At 41.7% G+C, this 14506-nt stretch overlaps 1 protein-coding gene across 2 annotated transcripts in view; it reads left to right on the plus strand.

Annotated features, from left to right (window-relative positions):
- ARFGAP3 (ARF GTPase activating protein 3) overlaps positions 1–14506 on the plus strand; it is a 326353-nt gene that overhangs the window by 120958 nt on the left and 190889 nt on the right. The window contains exons 6-9 of one of the 2 annotated variants that reach the window (XM_069228315.1): positions 1852–1939; positions 3671–3730; positions 4076–4120; positions 5345–5391. In XM_069228315.1, coding sequence (XP_069084416.1) covers positions 1852–1939; positions 3671–3730; positions 4076–4120; positions 5345–5391 — 240 coding nt within the window. The remainder of the gene's footprint in view (positions 1–1851; positions 1940–3670; positions 3731–4075; positions 4121–5344; positions 5392–14506) is intronic. The other variant, XM_069228317.1, reaches the window with a different exon arrangement.

The following is a 14506-nucleotide window of genomic DNA, read 5'->3' on the forward strand; positions in this document are numbered from 1 at the left end:
GACATCATCAAACAGGACATACATCAAAGCAATTAAAAAAGACTATATCTTCTTGATGGGGGTCTTTTATTTATTAATGGAGTCATTGTTCCTGTGGTGGCCTTTTTTCCTCCCTTGAGCACCACTTGGTCTCAATAATTAGTTGTACACTACTTTAGTTAGGTTAAGAGTGCGCCCTTTTGCCTAGCCACCATTTGATTTTGATAGGAATAATTCTTCTATGGTATCATTATTTTTAACTGTGCACATTCGCTTGCTACAGATTTTTCTGTTCTGCATGCATTTAGTAGTTGTATGCACGTGGTGTGCTGGGCACCTTTCCTGCCAATCAGAGGCTCCTTGCCTTCCATCTAGGCAAGGATAATATCCTATTCAGTGCACTTTAAAAGTAATGACATTTATCAACAGCTCAAACACGTTCCTGGAAAGAACATGGAGCAGAAACATGAGTAGAAATGTACTGCTTAATCATATTTCTACGTAGACACATTAGTGTAATTTCCCACTTTCCAGCAGGGAGCATGTGTCAGTTGTTCACCTTTGGTCGTATTCCACTTGTGCAAATGACTCTGCATGCAGATGACAAATATACCGTTGACAAAAAGAGGGAAAATATACCGTCCACAGTATCAATGTGCTAGGTCTGCGGGACCCATCTGCAGATGAAAGGGGGTTGATAATGAAGATGTTCATAACTACTGTACATGAGAATTGAACACAAATGAAGGACACGGAAGCACATACGATGCTCCTGTGTTGCTCCTACTCAGACAGCAATGCCACTGTGAACGTCTAAATGACGCACTCCAGGAACCCTCAAAAAGGTTACAAGTTTAAATCTGCGACTTGTTATTCCATTGCTCTAATGAAATCCCAGTAAGAGGCATAGTTATCTGAAATAATTGAAGCACTAACTCTTTGAAGGACCAAGCTACAGTGCAGAACCTCAACAGCAAACAATCGGAGCCCTACAGGGTGAAGATGCAGCAACAGGATCACAATCGGAGATGACAGTACGCACTAGTTTAATGCGATGATAAATAGATGTCCATCTGATGTGGCCACGTCACATTGTTAGAAAGACTAATTTTGAGAGTGATTGAGGCAGAGTCAAGCAATTTACAAACCAGCAGGGCAAGAAACAATGCAACTCGTCCAAATCCGTCCATCATGTTTTTTTACATAGTTGCATCTCCAAATAATATCTACTGCTAACGATACTACTGCCAAAACAGAAACAAGCATTGAAAGGGCAAATCAGGGGACACTCTGTTAAAGTAATATAATTGATGTAGTCCAATGTTTTGAAAAATGAAGATGAAACATCCCAGTGTTGTAGGTAAAATCTCTAGATTTCCATTCCAAAAGCGAACTTCATATGACCTGTAAATCCATTCCAGGAGTGAGCTCATACACCAAACGTGTTTCGTTCAAATGAACTTTAATATCTCCTCCTCCTTATCCTTTTCAGAACTTCACAAAATATTTCTCAAACCCACAGTTAATGCTCAGTGCCATCACCCCAAATGAGTGTTCAGCATTTGCTAACGAAGTACTGCCACAAAAGAAACTTAGTATTACTTGTTCGTTCTCATCCGTCTCCAGTTGCATTGCTTTGGTCTTGGGCGACTCCTTTCCTCTTTCTTCCTCGTTTTTTCTCTATGAATACAGGTATGCAGTTTAGCAGTGTTAATAGTAGTGAGACACTTGAAGTAGAAGAACATTGACAACGGTTACCATCTTTACATGTGTTTTTCTAGGTGCTTTTGTTTTGACTCTTTAACTGCTACGTATCTTATTAGTTTATTGCTGAATTAAACTTTTTTTTATATGATGCTTTTTTTTTTTTAGGTTCCTAATATTGATTGGGACTCATCGCACTTGGAAAACACTACTGTGATGGAGGCCTCCACAGAAAGAATCACAGATAATAATGAAGGTACACTTTTGGAGACAAGAGATTTTTTTTTCTCTTGCAATTGATGCCTTCCTGTTCCTGGTCCACTTATTATGTTGTGGATTTTGTGATTTACATGTGGCTTAAGTTCTAATTTTGAAAATTCATACATTGCTGCCAACACTCTTCATGATGAATGACAATATCAAACACCATCCACACTTATGTCGTAAATTATTCTGTTCAGTAGCTGCGTTTTATTTACTTTTCTGCATAGTACTTCAGGTGTGGTTCTTCATTACAGGTTGTAGTAAATTCTGGAATCTGATGTTCTGCATTGTTCTCTTTGGCTAAATGCTGGCATTTCAGTGACAGAATCAATACCAGACTTTCCTTGTCAACCTCTGAAAACATAAGTAAATATAACTTTAAATGTTTTAAAGAGTTTAATGAGGCATTTCACCTCCACGACATAAAGTCAAATGTTCGTTCTTGAATGTTTAGCTGCAACTGGCAATTGGTGTGACTTTTGAAGTTAATGGGATATATGGTTCCTCTACTTAACAGCCTGTGAGTGCTGGAGCATATTGATCAATATGTTGATATTGTTATCTGTTAACTTCCATGTCCGATCACATTGACTGGAATAGGTCTTGCCTTTATTATGGTATGGAGGTTCACCGTGTGAAAAGTCAGAGAATGGATGACTGAGTATATAAACTTGGATATTCTGACGGATACTTGTACCTTCAGGTCCCTCACCTCAAGAATTTCCTCCAAGAACCAAACTTAATCTCTCATGCCAGCAGGTGGTGCCATCCAACAGCTATCCAACACCTTTCTGGATGTGATGTCAATGAGCAATGTATGGCCACACTGGCTGTTCTGACGTTGGTTCTCTTTTATCTGCTCCTTTTGGTGTGGATCTGGCATGCTTTGTTCTGAGGTTTGCTTCTGTTCTAAGGGTTTCTGCATTTACATGCTGTTTGGTTCGTGTCTTCACCCCCAGTGAATGGAAATTGTGCCCTCTAGTGGCCCACAAAGGCCACCCCGCTTGCCGTTTGTCAAGCTCTCGTTCTGCATACAGCTCTCTATGGAATGTTTAAGATTGGTCTTCCTTTTTGGAGCGCCTTCCCTAGCTCAGCCTTCATTAATATGGTTAAGAGGTGTTTCTCCTACTTAATGTTGCTCACAACAGTCCGTCCGTTGGGGGAGGGTCTCTCCCAGACTCCGAGGTGGTGTTACAACACTCATTCATAAGGTGAAGAATCTGCAGGTAGATAGAATATCCCCCTGAAATATTGCTACCAAAAGTAAGTAACTTTTTCATCCAGCTGTAGACATGCGTTATTTAATTTTTTGTGTGACTACAACGGTCTTCTAGTGTAATCTTCAAGATGATTATTTCAGAGTTTCCTGAAGTGCTGTGAGCCTTAAGACTATATGGAACTCAGAACCTCCTCGAAAATTCGCTAGCGTATACTGCAAGTATAGTTTCAAGTAGCATAGCCAAGTCCAGCTAAGACACCATATTGTATCCAAATAATACCCGAACAGATGGCCAAGGGTGGAATTCTCCTCATGAAAGGTTGCCTTTTATAATGCGGAGTATGGCTTTTGATATTTTATTGATGCTTTATTCCTTGCAGCTTAGCGAGGTTGCTTATTTTAAAGGAAGTGTTAATGGAATTATGGGCAGCATGGCGGTGGGAAGGCCTTGAAATAGCGCTTTCTTCAATGGACTTTTCTCTTTTTTTAATATTGCTCTTTTAGGAGAGTCTGACATTGGACCAAGTGTTGATTGCCTCAGTATGTCGCCAAAAGCAGCATTGGGTAAGCTTGGCGCACCTTCTTTGATGAATTAAATATGTAGATATAATTGTGTGCATGTGTAGATTGCATGCTTCTGAAAACTGTTTTTCACAGTGCTGTCTAATGATGTGTGGTCTTTCATCTAATTGAGTCGATCGTGGCTCCCAGAAGGCCTTAAACAACCGTTATTATGGAAAATGACCAGTGAAGCTAAGTGAAAGGTGTGTTGCACTTGAATTTTAAATACTGTGTGAAAACTTCGCGAATTTGTTTAACACTGTTACCCAAAGTATGATATCAATGCAGCAGTTTGTTGGCAAACTTGTAATTAAAACTCTTTGAACTATTTGTCTATTTTTCTTATAGCTGACACAGTGAATTTTAATTCTGCAGGGACGACACCTAACAAAGGTGACCATTAGTATAAGTGACCTGCTGTTGGGCTGCTCCATTGCGCTCTGCCTCACACGGGTGGAGAGGCGCACTGCACTGTAATTCACGGCATGCGATTTGCTCTGCACCCAGTTCTTCTGTGTAAACGGTTTCTTCTTTCTCTCTCAGGTTTTTACATTCTGCCACGATCATAGGTGTATAAAATAGTTCACATTTAATCTGCTTAATTGTAACATTTTCAAATCTTTTTTGGAATTAAAAAATGTGCCAGAGGGGAGAACTGTGTATATGTATCTGATAGTGTGTTCAGTCCTGCCAGGCTGCTGTAATTGAAGTATATTTTATCAGTAGAGAAGAGACTCGTTTGTTTTTCTTCTGGATACTGCAGCTGGAGAAAAAGGCATACTAAATTTTGGGAAGCTTGATGAGAGGGTGCAAGGAGGTTGTAGTGGCTACTATGTTGTTTGCTGAATCTGTGAATATGAGAATGTGTATGAACCAGGATCATTTCCAGCTACATTCCAAAAATTAAAAGGAAAATCATAGGTGTGCAGGTAGGAAAAATGCGCAATGCTTACATCACATAACAATTCTTGAGTTAGGGAACCCCCAGCCCCCACTCTTCACCCTGCTCCCCACTAAACTTTAAGTGGCAGCAGATAGAATGCCTGCTTTCCTCTTCTGAGATGACACAGTATGCTGAAGGGAAAGACTGCGGTGGTTGTCACTTTTGTAACAGATGCATCGCAAATAGTATTTTTTTTTACTTTTAAAATAGATGGATGTCCCAAGGCTTATTAGGGCACTCCAACCTCCTGCTTGGCTACATTATCATTTATCTGATGGACTGTGCAGAATGACTTTGCTGGCTGTCCTATCTTTTCATCTTTTGGTAGCTAATAACTAGATGCCAGGCTTTCACTCATACTGTGAGTTGTATAGTGCTTGATCTCAAATACGTTTTTTGGCTTTGCGATTTTGCAAAATATTTGTATCGACGTGATTAATGAAGGAAATAAGGGGTTTTGCCTAATTCTGCCTTGCAGCTTTTTAAATTAAAGGTTTCATTTTCTGTGCTTACATAAGTAACTTGCATTTTGTATGTAAAATGCAACATTATCTTAAGATGCTCTTTGCAGGAGGCCACATAATTGCTATGCTTTAAAGCTTTTAAAAATTGCACATGATAAATGTTTGAAGATTCCTTTGTAATGTTGCTAACATTCTGATTTGTATTCATAGAAACAACGTCTATTATAAAAAAGAAGCCAAATCCAGCAAAGAAGGGGGTAAATATAAGTCAAACTTTTTTTTATCGTGGTATTACTAAATGGTTTCAGAAAAGGGAGGAAGTAAAATGTTTTTCTTGCTGGAGGTTATTGCCAGAATGACAATACACATGTGTTAAAACATTTCTTTTTTTGATAAACTGAATTTTATATATATATATATATTTTTTTTAAAGCACACAACAACCCCCAACATTTCCACAGACCCCAAGATACAGTACAATAAGAGCATAATAAGTAGTAGTAGTAATTACTTTATTTTTGTTAAAAGGAAAACCATAAAAGTATACATAAATAAATTAAAATACAATAGCAGTACACATCCATTCATAGTGCAAATCTGGGTATCATCAAATAACATTAATATCGGGAGTGCAGTCCATCTAACTTAGGAGCATGATGTGTACACTGGGAAAGCCATTTGACTGCCCTATTTATATAGAGGCTGGAGAGTGTTTGGGCTAGTACGCAACCTTGCTTTACCCCCCCGACAGATGGGAATCGAGTCTGTTAGGTCCCCACCCATATTCTACCTCACTTTAGCGTAGGCAATTTTGCGGAGAACTCTTATAATCCATATTCGAGCACGTGGCAACCCGAAAGCTTCCAATGTCTTCCACAAGTTGTCCCTTGGGACCAGGTCAAAAGCCGTCCTAAGGTCTATGTAGGCAACATTACAAATGATCCCTCTTCAGGGTAACATACTTCCAGCACAGCAGCTTTAAATCAGAAAACCTGGTCAAGGGTGCTGATGTTTCACCTAAATCCTGCCTGAGTATCCTCAAGGATATGGTTGTCTGTAACCCAGGTTTACAGCTTGGCCAGGATCTGTCTATAACATTTTTTGGGGAAATTATCCAACAAACATATGTTTATAATTAGAGGGTAAGTCCCTTCTTCCTTTTTTGAAGATTGGTACAATAACAGCTCCCAGCTAGGTAGACGGGATTTTTTTACCCCTCATAAAAGCATTGCTCAGTGCATTAAGATAAGGAGTCAACACATCTGGATGAGATAGGAAGAGATCGCCAGCCTGGGAGCCTTTTCCTTCACCATTTGCATTAAGGCTACCTTAGTTTCAGTCAGGGAAAAATATGGATACCTTGGGCCTGATTACAACTTTGGCAGAGGGGGTTAATCCGTCCCAATTGTGACGGCTATCCTGCCCGCTGTGTTACGAGTCTATTATTTCCTATGGAACTCGTAATACAGCGGGCGGGATATCTGTCACATTTGGGTCGGATTACCCCCTCCGCCAAAGTTGTAATCGGGCCCTATATCTCATAGTTAGCCACCTTTTCTGGAGAGTTAAAAATGGCCACTTGACCTACCGAGCAATCCCTCTGTGTACTCCTCTACTGCGCTCTCAACGTGTTCTTGCTCCCTCTCACTATACAAGGCCCTAAAGTGTTCAATCCTACCTCCAGGTTGCACTACCGTTTTGAGGTGATTATTATCTGTGAGCCACATGCAACCAGTTTCCAGAAGGCTTTCAAGTTCTTACTCTTGAGTGCATTAGTAAGCTTGGTCCATTGGTCCATCTCCCAGCTCTGTTTGACCTTGGTTAGAGCAGCATTATAGTTTTTCCTTGTAGAAGTTATTTGCGACTTGATGCCAAGCTTCAGAGCATCAAAGAGGCTAATCGTGGCCATCCGGCATTCCTTAGAAAACCATCCTGGAGCAATTTTGGAGAAGGACCCTCTTTTCCTGACTTTGGTAAACAAGTGCCTTAATTGTTCCATTAGCTGACAATGCACAAAGACCATATCAGGCTTATAATCCACTCAAACATGTTACCTGGACTAAGTTATCCACAAACAGCTCATAAATTTGGGTTTGGATATCTGTTTTATCCACAACTTCCGCCCATTTAACATTCCTCTTACTGTTGACTGTCTCTAACAGACTCCAGTAAGTTACAGTTTGTAAACATAACGGGAGCAAATGAAGCACTTAAGGCATGGTGGTCACGTTCTACCCTGGGGACTACAGCCATATCGGCCAAGGAAGGCCACATATCCTCATCCACCAAAAGGTAATGAATATGAGTTTTCACAACACCTCTTTTAAAGGTCGGCTGTGGGGGTATCAGAGCTGGTATTGCCATTAACAATTCTTAATCCATTCTCTATGATCAGACTGCACTTAATTTTGATATAGTTTGATTAGGCTCCCAAGAACCAACCGAGAAACTAAGGGCATACATCGAGTGATCTAACACCCTCTGCCCACTTTTGAGTGTTGTGTTAGTTATCTGCGATACGTGTTAAGGTGCCACCTTTTAAGGACTGTAAAACATTTCTGAGTTGGGCCACTGTGGAGGAGCATACATTTAAGGGAATAGATCTAATGTAAGCATTACTTATAGCAATATATCTCATCCCTATGAGGGTTTTTACTTTTACTTCTACCCCAGTAAGTCTTTACTCACCATAGTGGCTATTTTCACTAACATAAAAAGGTCTAATTGTAGCCAAATGAGAAGACCCGCATAAGCTCTTCCCACAGTGGAAGGAACGACATTTGCAGCAAAAGTGATATAACTACTTCTGTAAACTGGAGCCCTTCCCCATGTCTCCTATAGGAGTATAATCTGGTGGTAATCAATGAACTCTCCCCACTCTGGCTCTGCGAGCTTTACTCGCACACCTGCCACATTCCAGGATAATACTCTAATGAAGTTCACCATTTGACCCACTATCAGTTCTCAGCCCCACACTAGTGCCTCCCTGGTCTTCCAGAGTAGGATTCGTCTCAGTCTTTAAGGCAGTGCCCCGGATACCATCTCTCGAAACACTCACCGCTAAGTCCTGAGGGATAGCTACTCCACACCACCCAATCAAGTCACCCCATGGAAGAGTATTAGAAACAAGAGATGGCCTTATACCTCCCTGATGTCAATCAACCACTGCTAGATTGGAGCACTCATCTACAGTGGAGGTGCGATGTAAGTGAGCTAAGGAATTGCAAGCTACTTTAGTCAGAGGTTCCCCTAGGAGTTCAAGTCTTATTTGTGAGCTTGTGTTGGACCTGAATCTTAGCTCCATGCCTATCAGCTTATTCGCCAATTTACAGCTCTTACGTTTCAGCCCTATATAAACCTGCTGAAATCCAGTTTGGCTGCAGCGGGTGGCATGTAGGATATCGTCCCTAATTATAGATGTACATCCCCTGGTATGGCGAAGCCAATGAATTGCGTGATTGACAGGAAATCTCGTTTTTCTCTAACTCCACGCGGGAGTCTAGGGATATTTATCAAATAAATGTCAATATACAAGCGCGTAGCCTCATTGATGTTATTTGAACCTTGATTCCCATGGGGATTCTGGCCTCTCTGACTGGAGGCTGTCCGATTGAGCCGTGTACTATGCTGTCTAAGAGTGTATCTTCCTTCAACAAGTTAACCTCTTTCATAGCTGGAGGGGATTGCGGGTACTTTTCTAGGGGAGCCTCCCTTGCTGACGACTAAACCTATGCTCATTTCACGCTGGTGGTTTATAAAAGGAACTTGGGGCCAGATGTACCAAAGGGTTTTTCCCATTTTGTGTCAATGGGAAAATGTGTTCGTACATATGGCCCTTGGCTACTATGCTGGGCCATTAATTCAGCACCACCTACTTTGGTGAATACATTTTCTACCATTACAGAAACTTTGGCCACCTTCTCGCCTAGTTCAGTAGCCAACATGCTCATACACTCAAACGCAAGCCCTGTATCTCTCCCCTTAATATCTGGAGCTGTGCTAGGGGTTTCCCAATCCTAGCCTGGCTTCCATTTGTCCTGGTCAGTTGGAACTTGATTAACTCCTAACGTTAATTCTTCAGTGACTAGAGGAGCAAAACAGTTGCTTCCCACCTGTACATACACCTTACAAAGGTCCTGGTTAGCTGCTGGTGTACTTTCTCTTGATAGCTCATCACATGGGAGGGAGTGGGAGGGTGGGTTGTGGGGTGTGTGGGTGTGGGTGTGTGTGTGTGTGTGTGTGTGTGTTAATGTTCCAAAGCAAATGTGCACAGCACTCTGTGAACTTAATTGTCCTTTATTGTGAATATCGCACACGTATACACAAAGGATTTGTGACCCCTTAGGATCTCATGCTGAGATCCGATTGGCTGCCGTCACTTGAGCCAGGAAGTGTTGGCAGCCATGTTGGAACTCTGCTTCAGCCAGGTCTCTGAAAAAAGTGTTCAGAAAAGTGGACAGGTTAGTCACCCTGACCCCTTAGCTCTGGTGCTGGCGTCCCAGAGGGACAACCCCCTTCCCCAGCCGAGGTAAAAAGCATTTTTGTTTCTAATTTGTGGCACAACTCGCAGTGGATTCCACAACATTTAAAAAAAAAAAAAACAGAGAGGCCAAATCCCATGGGCATTGTTTATTAAGGTGTTTATTAAGGTCCGGGGTTGGAGGGCGATAGTCCACCCCACCCCCAGGGACCACCACCTCTCTGGGGCATTAATCAAAGCGAATGCAGAGGGGGTGCCTGGTCCCCCGCCTCCCCAGGGCATATGTTAAATGATAGAAAGGGTGTCCGTTTCGGACCCCCTGCAGCCCCGGGGACCTCCACCTCCCCAGGACAGTACATGTTGGCCACGCGGTCCCCCCTCATGAAGCCACTGATGGCCATGGTGATCACCACCCCAGGGTTGGCTCCTGCTATGTCCTGGGTTGCCCACCACTGGTACGTAGCTGTTTGCTGTGGCTTGGCTGCAGCTTTACAGTTGTAGCCAAGTCACAGTAAACACTCTCTCTGATGAAAGGAGAGCTGTCAATCAGCTCTCCCTTCATCAGAGCAGAGGTTTCCTCTATCTGACTGCCCAGAGATGCAGGTAGGCAGACAGAGGAAAGTGCTATCACAGAGAGGGAGCTCAGTTTCTGTGACAGCAATGCTGGCTCCCACAGGAGGTGGGGAGCCAGCTAGGACAGTGGGGGCCTTCAGGCTCCCCACATGGTCCCCAACATTGTGACTGGGTGCCTTGGGGGGGACACACAGGTTACATAGCTGGGCCCTTGGGACATGGGGTCCCCGGGATCAATATCTGTCCTGGTGAGGGCCCCTCCCCCCCCCAAAAAAAAATAACCAACAATTTTTTTTAAAAATAATTAGGCCCCACCTGGGGGATGGGTTCTTCAGGGCCAAGATGGGCCTTGGCTTTGAGGCCACGTGGACCCTCTCCCATAAAAAAAATAAAATATGTTTAGGCCGGTCCCAGGTGGATGCGGTCCCTAGGGCGAGATTGGTTTTTGGGTTGGGGTGTGCTTGGCCACCCTAAAAACAATAAAATTATAATTGCACCGGGGGATGGGGTCCCCAGGGTCAAGATCGGCCTGGGGAGGGGGGGTTTGCGCAGCCGCCCCTCCCAAAAAGTGATTATTTACGATAGGCCTCGGGGGATGGGGTCCCCGGGGCGGATATTCTCTTGAGGAGGGGGGGTCATGTAGGGTTGGGTTGTAATAGGGGTTGGCTGCAGGGACTGGCCACAGGCCAGGGCTTGAGGTCCACACCCGCTGCACACGGCCAAAGGGCACGAGTTAGTTACTTGAGATAACTCTAACTATAACTGGTGAGTTTCTGTTTTGATACATTCAAAATGTGAGCCTAACTATAACGTCCCTGTAACTTTTTAATTTAGTGAAATTCTGTTTTTTTAAATTCTATTTCTTAACTATAACATCCCTAAAACGGTTGTTTTTTTCAGTGAATATATGTGTGTGTGTGTATGTGTATATGTATATATATATATATCAAAACAAATCCCTTTCAGGGTTAGAGTGACGCATAAATTATGCAAAAAAAATAGAGAACTTTTTTATGTATATATGTATGTATATATGTATGTATATATATGTATGTATGTATGTGTGTATATATATATATATATATATATATATATATATATATATATATGAGAAAACAAACTGGTCCTGCTTCTGGCACGGTCTTTCATGCTGGTGCAGGTGTGAGGAATGGACCATTTCCTCTCATAAATCCAAGAACAAACAGTTGCAAGCAACTTCACCACCGCACTCCAGGAGGAAGTTATTTGAAGTTATTTCTTTGTATTGCAGTCAAGATTAAATCACTATCCTTCACCACTGACGCGTTTCGACCTACTTGTCTTGATCACAGTAAATTAGTCCTATCTCCATGTCCCCTATTTATAGTGTCTCTCCTGCGACCCCTATTAGTGCATTGTGGGACATGTAGTCTATTAAAAATAAATTAAATGTTGTACATTAAAAACCAAGCTCCCCACCACCACAGAACCTGCCCAACGCTACACAGATTATCTAAATTAATATGTGCAAAGAATATCACTATTAACAACAATCATTATGTCCATTTCTATTCTGTTGGGACTGTTAACCTTACTTAATGCAATTACCTCTGTAATTCCTATTTATACCTGATGATAGGTGCATTTATCTATTATTGTTTTTATACTTTCTCATATATATCCTAAATTTACCTCATTATCTCCTTGATATTTATCTATAATTGTCCTCTATCTACATATCCACAGGTAATCTTATCTAATAACTGTTAGCAAGAGCGTTATATATCCTCAACCTACAGATGATAATGCAGTTCTGCATCCCCATTTAGACCCCTCAGGCTTTTGGTTTTGAGCTGTATTATGGACCGTGACTCCAAACTTCTCAGTTGTAGCTCTCTGTCTCCTCCCCTTTCATTGCTATCTACACTCGTAATACCAAAAAATCTCATGTCTGTCCATTTAGCTCCATCATGAGTCATAAGGTGTTTTGCAATAGCATAGGTTGTGTCCTTATGTTGCATGACTCTAATGTGTTCCAAAATGGTTTTTTTTTAAAGGACAAATTGTACTGCCCACATAACGCAGACCACATGTGCATTGAATCACATATACCACATAGTTGGAATTACATGTGATCTTTTTGTTGATAATCATTTTGTTACCACCAGAGTTCTCAAATTCCTTCACATTAATCCCAGTGCGGCATGCTTTGCACTTCTTACAGCAAACAAAACCAATTGTTTGGCTCGAGAGCCAGTTTGACTGTTCTTTGATCTGAAAGTGACTATTGACCAAAAGGTCCTGTAGAGATGGTACTTTTTTATAGGTAACCATAGGTTTTTCCCCCATCAACTTTCCAACCTCTGGGTCCTTCCTTATGATGTCCCAATATTTTCTCGGGATTTTCGAGATCAAATGGCTCTCCTTGGTGTATGTCATTACAAATCTGATAGTTGTATCTTCCTGAGGTTTTTTCATCATTGATTTGTTCAATATATTATCTCTGGTTTGAGCTCTTGCTTTTAGTTCCCCAGATCTGATATCTTTGTATTTGTATTTTCTTTGGAGAAATATCTGTCTCGTCTCAGTGAATTTTTGTTCCATTTCACTCTCCGTGGAGGAGTTAAGTTTTAGCCTGACAAATTCTCCATAAGGTATACTTCTTTTCAATGACATTGGATGGAAGCTCTCTCCATGCAAATGCTGTTAGTCGAAGTTTCCTTCCGAAATAAAGTTGTCTGAATCTGATTATTCTCTACATATACCATCACATCCAAAAACTGGACCTGTTCTCTACTTATATTATATGTAATTTGGAGGCCCATATCATTTGATTGAGTTTTTCAAAGTATTGCAGGAATTCATTTTCTGTCCCATTCCAAATGATGAAAAGATCATCCATAAATCTTAACCAGATAACAGCTTTCTCCGCTAGTTTTTCATTCTCCCCTCCCCAGGCTATCTGTTTCTCCCACCAGCCCATGGTCAAGTTGACGTAACCCGGTGAGAAGGAAATGCCCATTGCTCTCCCGCGGATTTGGGCAAAGATTTGATGATTGAATAGGAATATATTATTGTTCAGACATAGTTCTATCATCTTCAACAGCATTTGAGAATGTTTCAACTGACTGATGTCAAGTTGTTGTAAAAAGTATTGCACTGCTTTCAATCCAATCTCGTGGTCAATAGATGTATAGAGAGATACCACGTTAATGGTGACCAATTTATAGCCTTCTTCCCATCCAATGTCAGCAAGGATCCTCAGGAAATCACCAGTATCTTTGATATAAGAACTCCAGTGTTGTACTAACGGTGCCAGAAAGTAATCCACATAAGTAGAAATATTTTCATACAGTGCTCCACAACTCGAGACAATTGGACACCCTGGTTTTTTTTTTTTTTAGGCTCTTGTGTATCTTCGGGAGGAAGGATATTGTAAGAAGTGTTAGATTTTCATTTCTAAGGAATGTTTTTTCATCATCATTTAACATAGTGTATGTGTATATGTTTATATATATATATATATATATATATATATATATATATATATATATATATATTTGATGGCCTTTCGGCTCCATTGCGCATGGACATCGACTCCATCTTAAATTGTTTTCTTTCCGCCATTGGTTTCGGACGTGTTCCTCTTCGCTCCGTGATTCGAATCGGGAAAGTTTAAAAATCATTGAAAATCTAACGGTATTGTTGCGTTCGGGATCGGTTTCCTATAGATACATCGGTACAGACGAGACAAACGCTTAGGCGGCCCTTCGGGACAAAAAGTGAGTACGCCTGCCCTGACCCAACCCCAAAGTCAGTTGAAAAAACAGTAGGCCTCGGGGACGCCATTGCCTGAAGGCCATGGCTCAACCCACAAGAAAAGCGGTGACCAAGTAACATCTTCGGCACCGAAAAAGGCCAAGATCATGCCGAAGTCTTCAGACCCCAGTCGAGAAACTGGCGTCAAAAAAAGTCGACATCAACTGGTCGAAACCGATAAGCATCGAAAGAGCCTTTCGGAGCCGAGACCAACCGTGACCATGGGTGTTTCGGTGCTGAGGAAGCCGGCTTCGGACCCGAAAAAGACTTCTTATACTGAAGAACATGGGCTCTCCAAACAACTTATAGAGAGTCACAGGTTTGAGCAGGAGCTGGATGTGGAGGAGTTTGATCAAAGTCAACCAAGATTACAGATCCAGAAGGATAAGGGAAAATTCAAACTATCCCTCCTCTCAAATTTAAAAGGAAATTGGCTTTCCACACAGAGACTGAAACTGATCAGGCAAGAGCAAAGGTGGCTAGAGAAAGGTCACCAACTCCACATTTCTCACCTGAAATAT

Source organism: Pleurodeles waltl, chromosome 4_1 (genome assembly GCF_031143425.1).
Source record: "Pleurodeles waltl isolate 20211129_DDA chromosome 4_1, aPleWal1.hap1.20221129, whole genome shotgun sequence".
NCBI lineage: Eukaryota > Metazoa > Chordata > Amphibia > Caudata > Salamandridae > Pleurodeles > Pleurodeles waltl.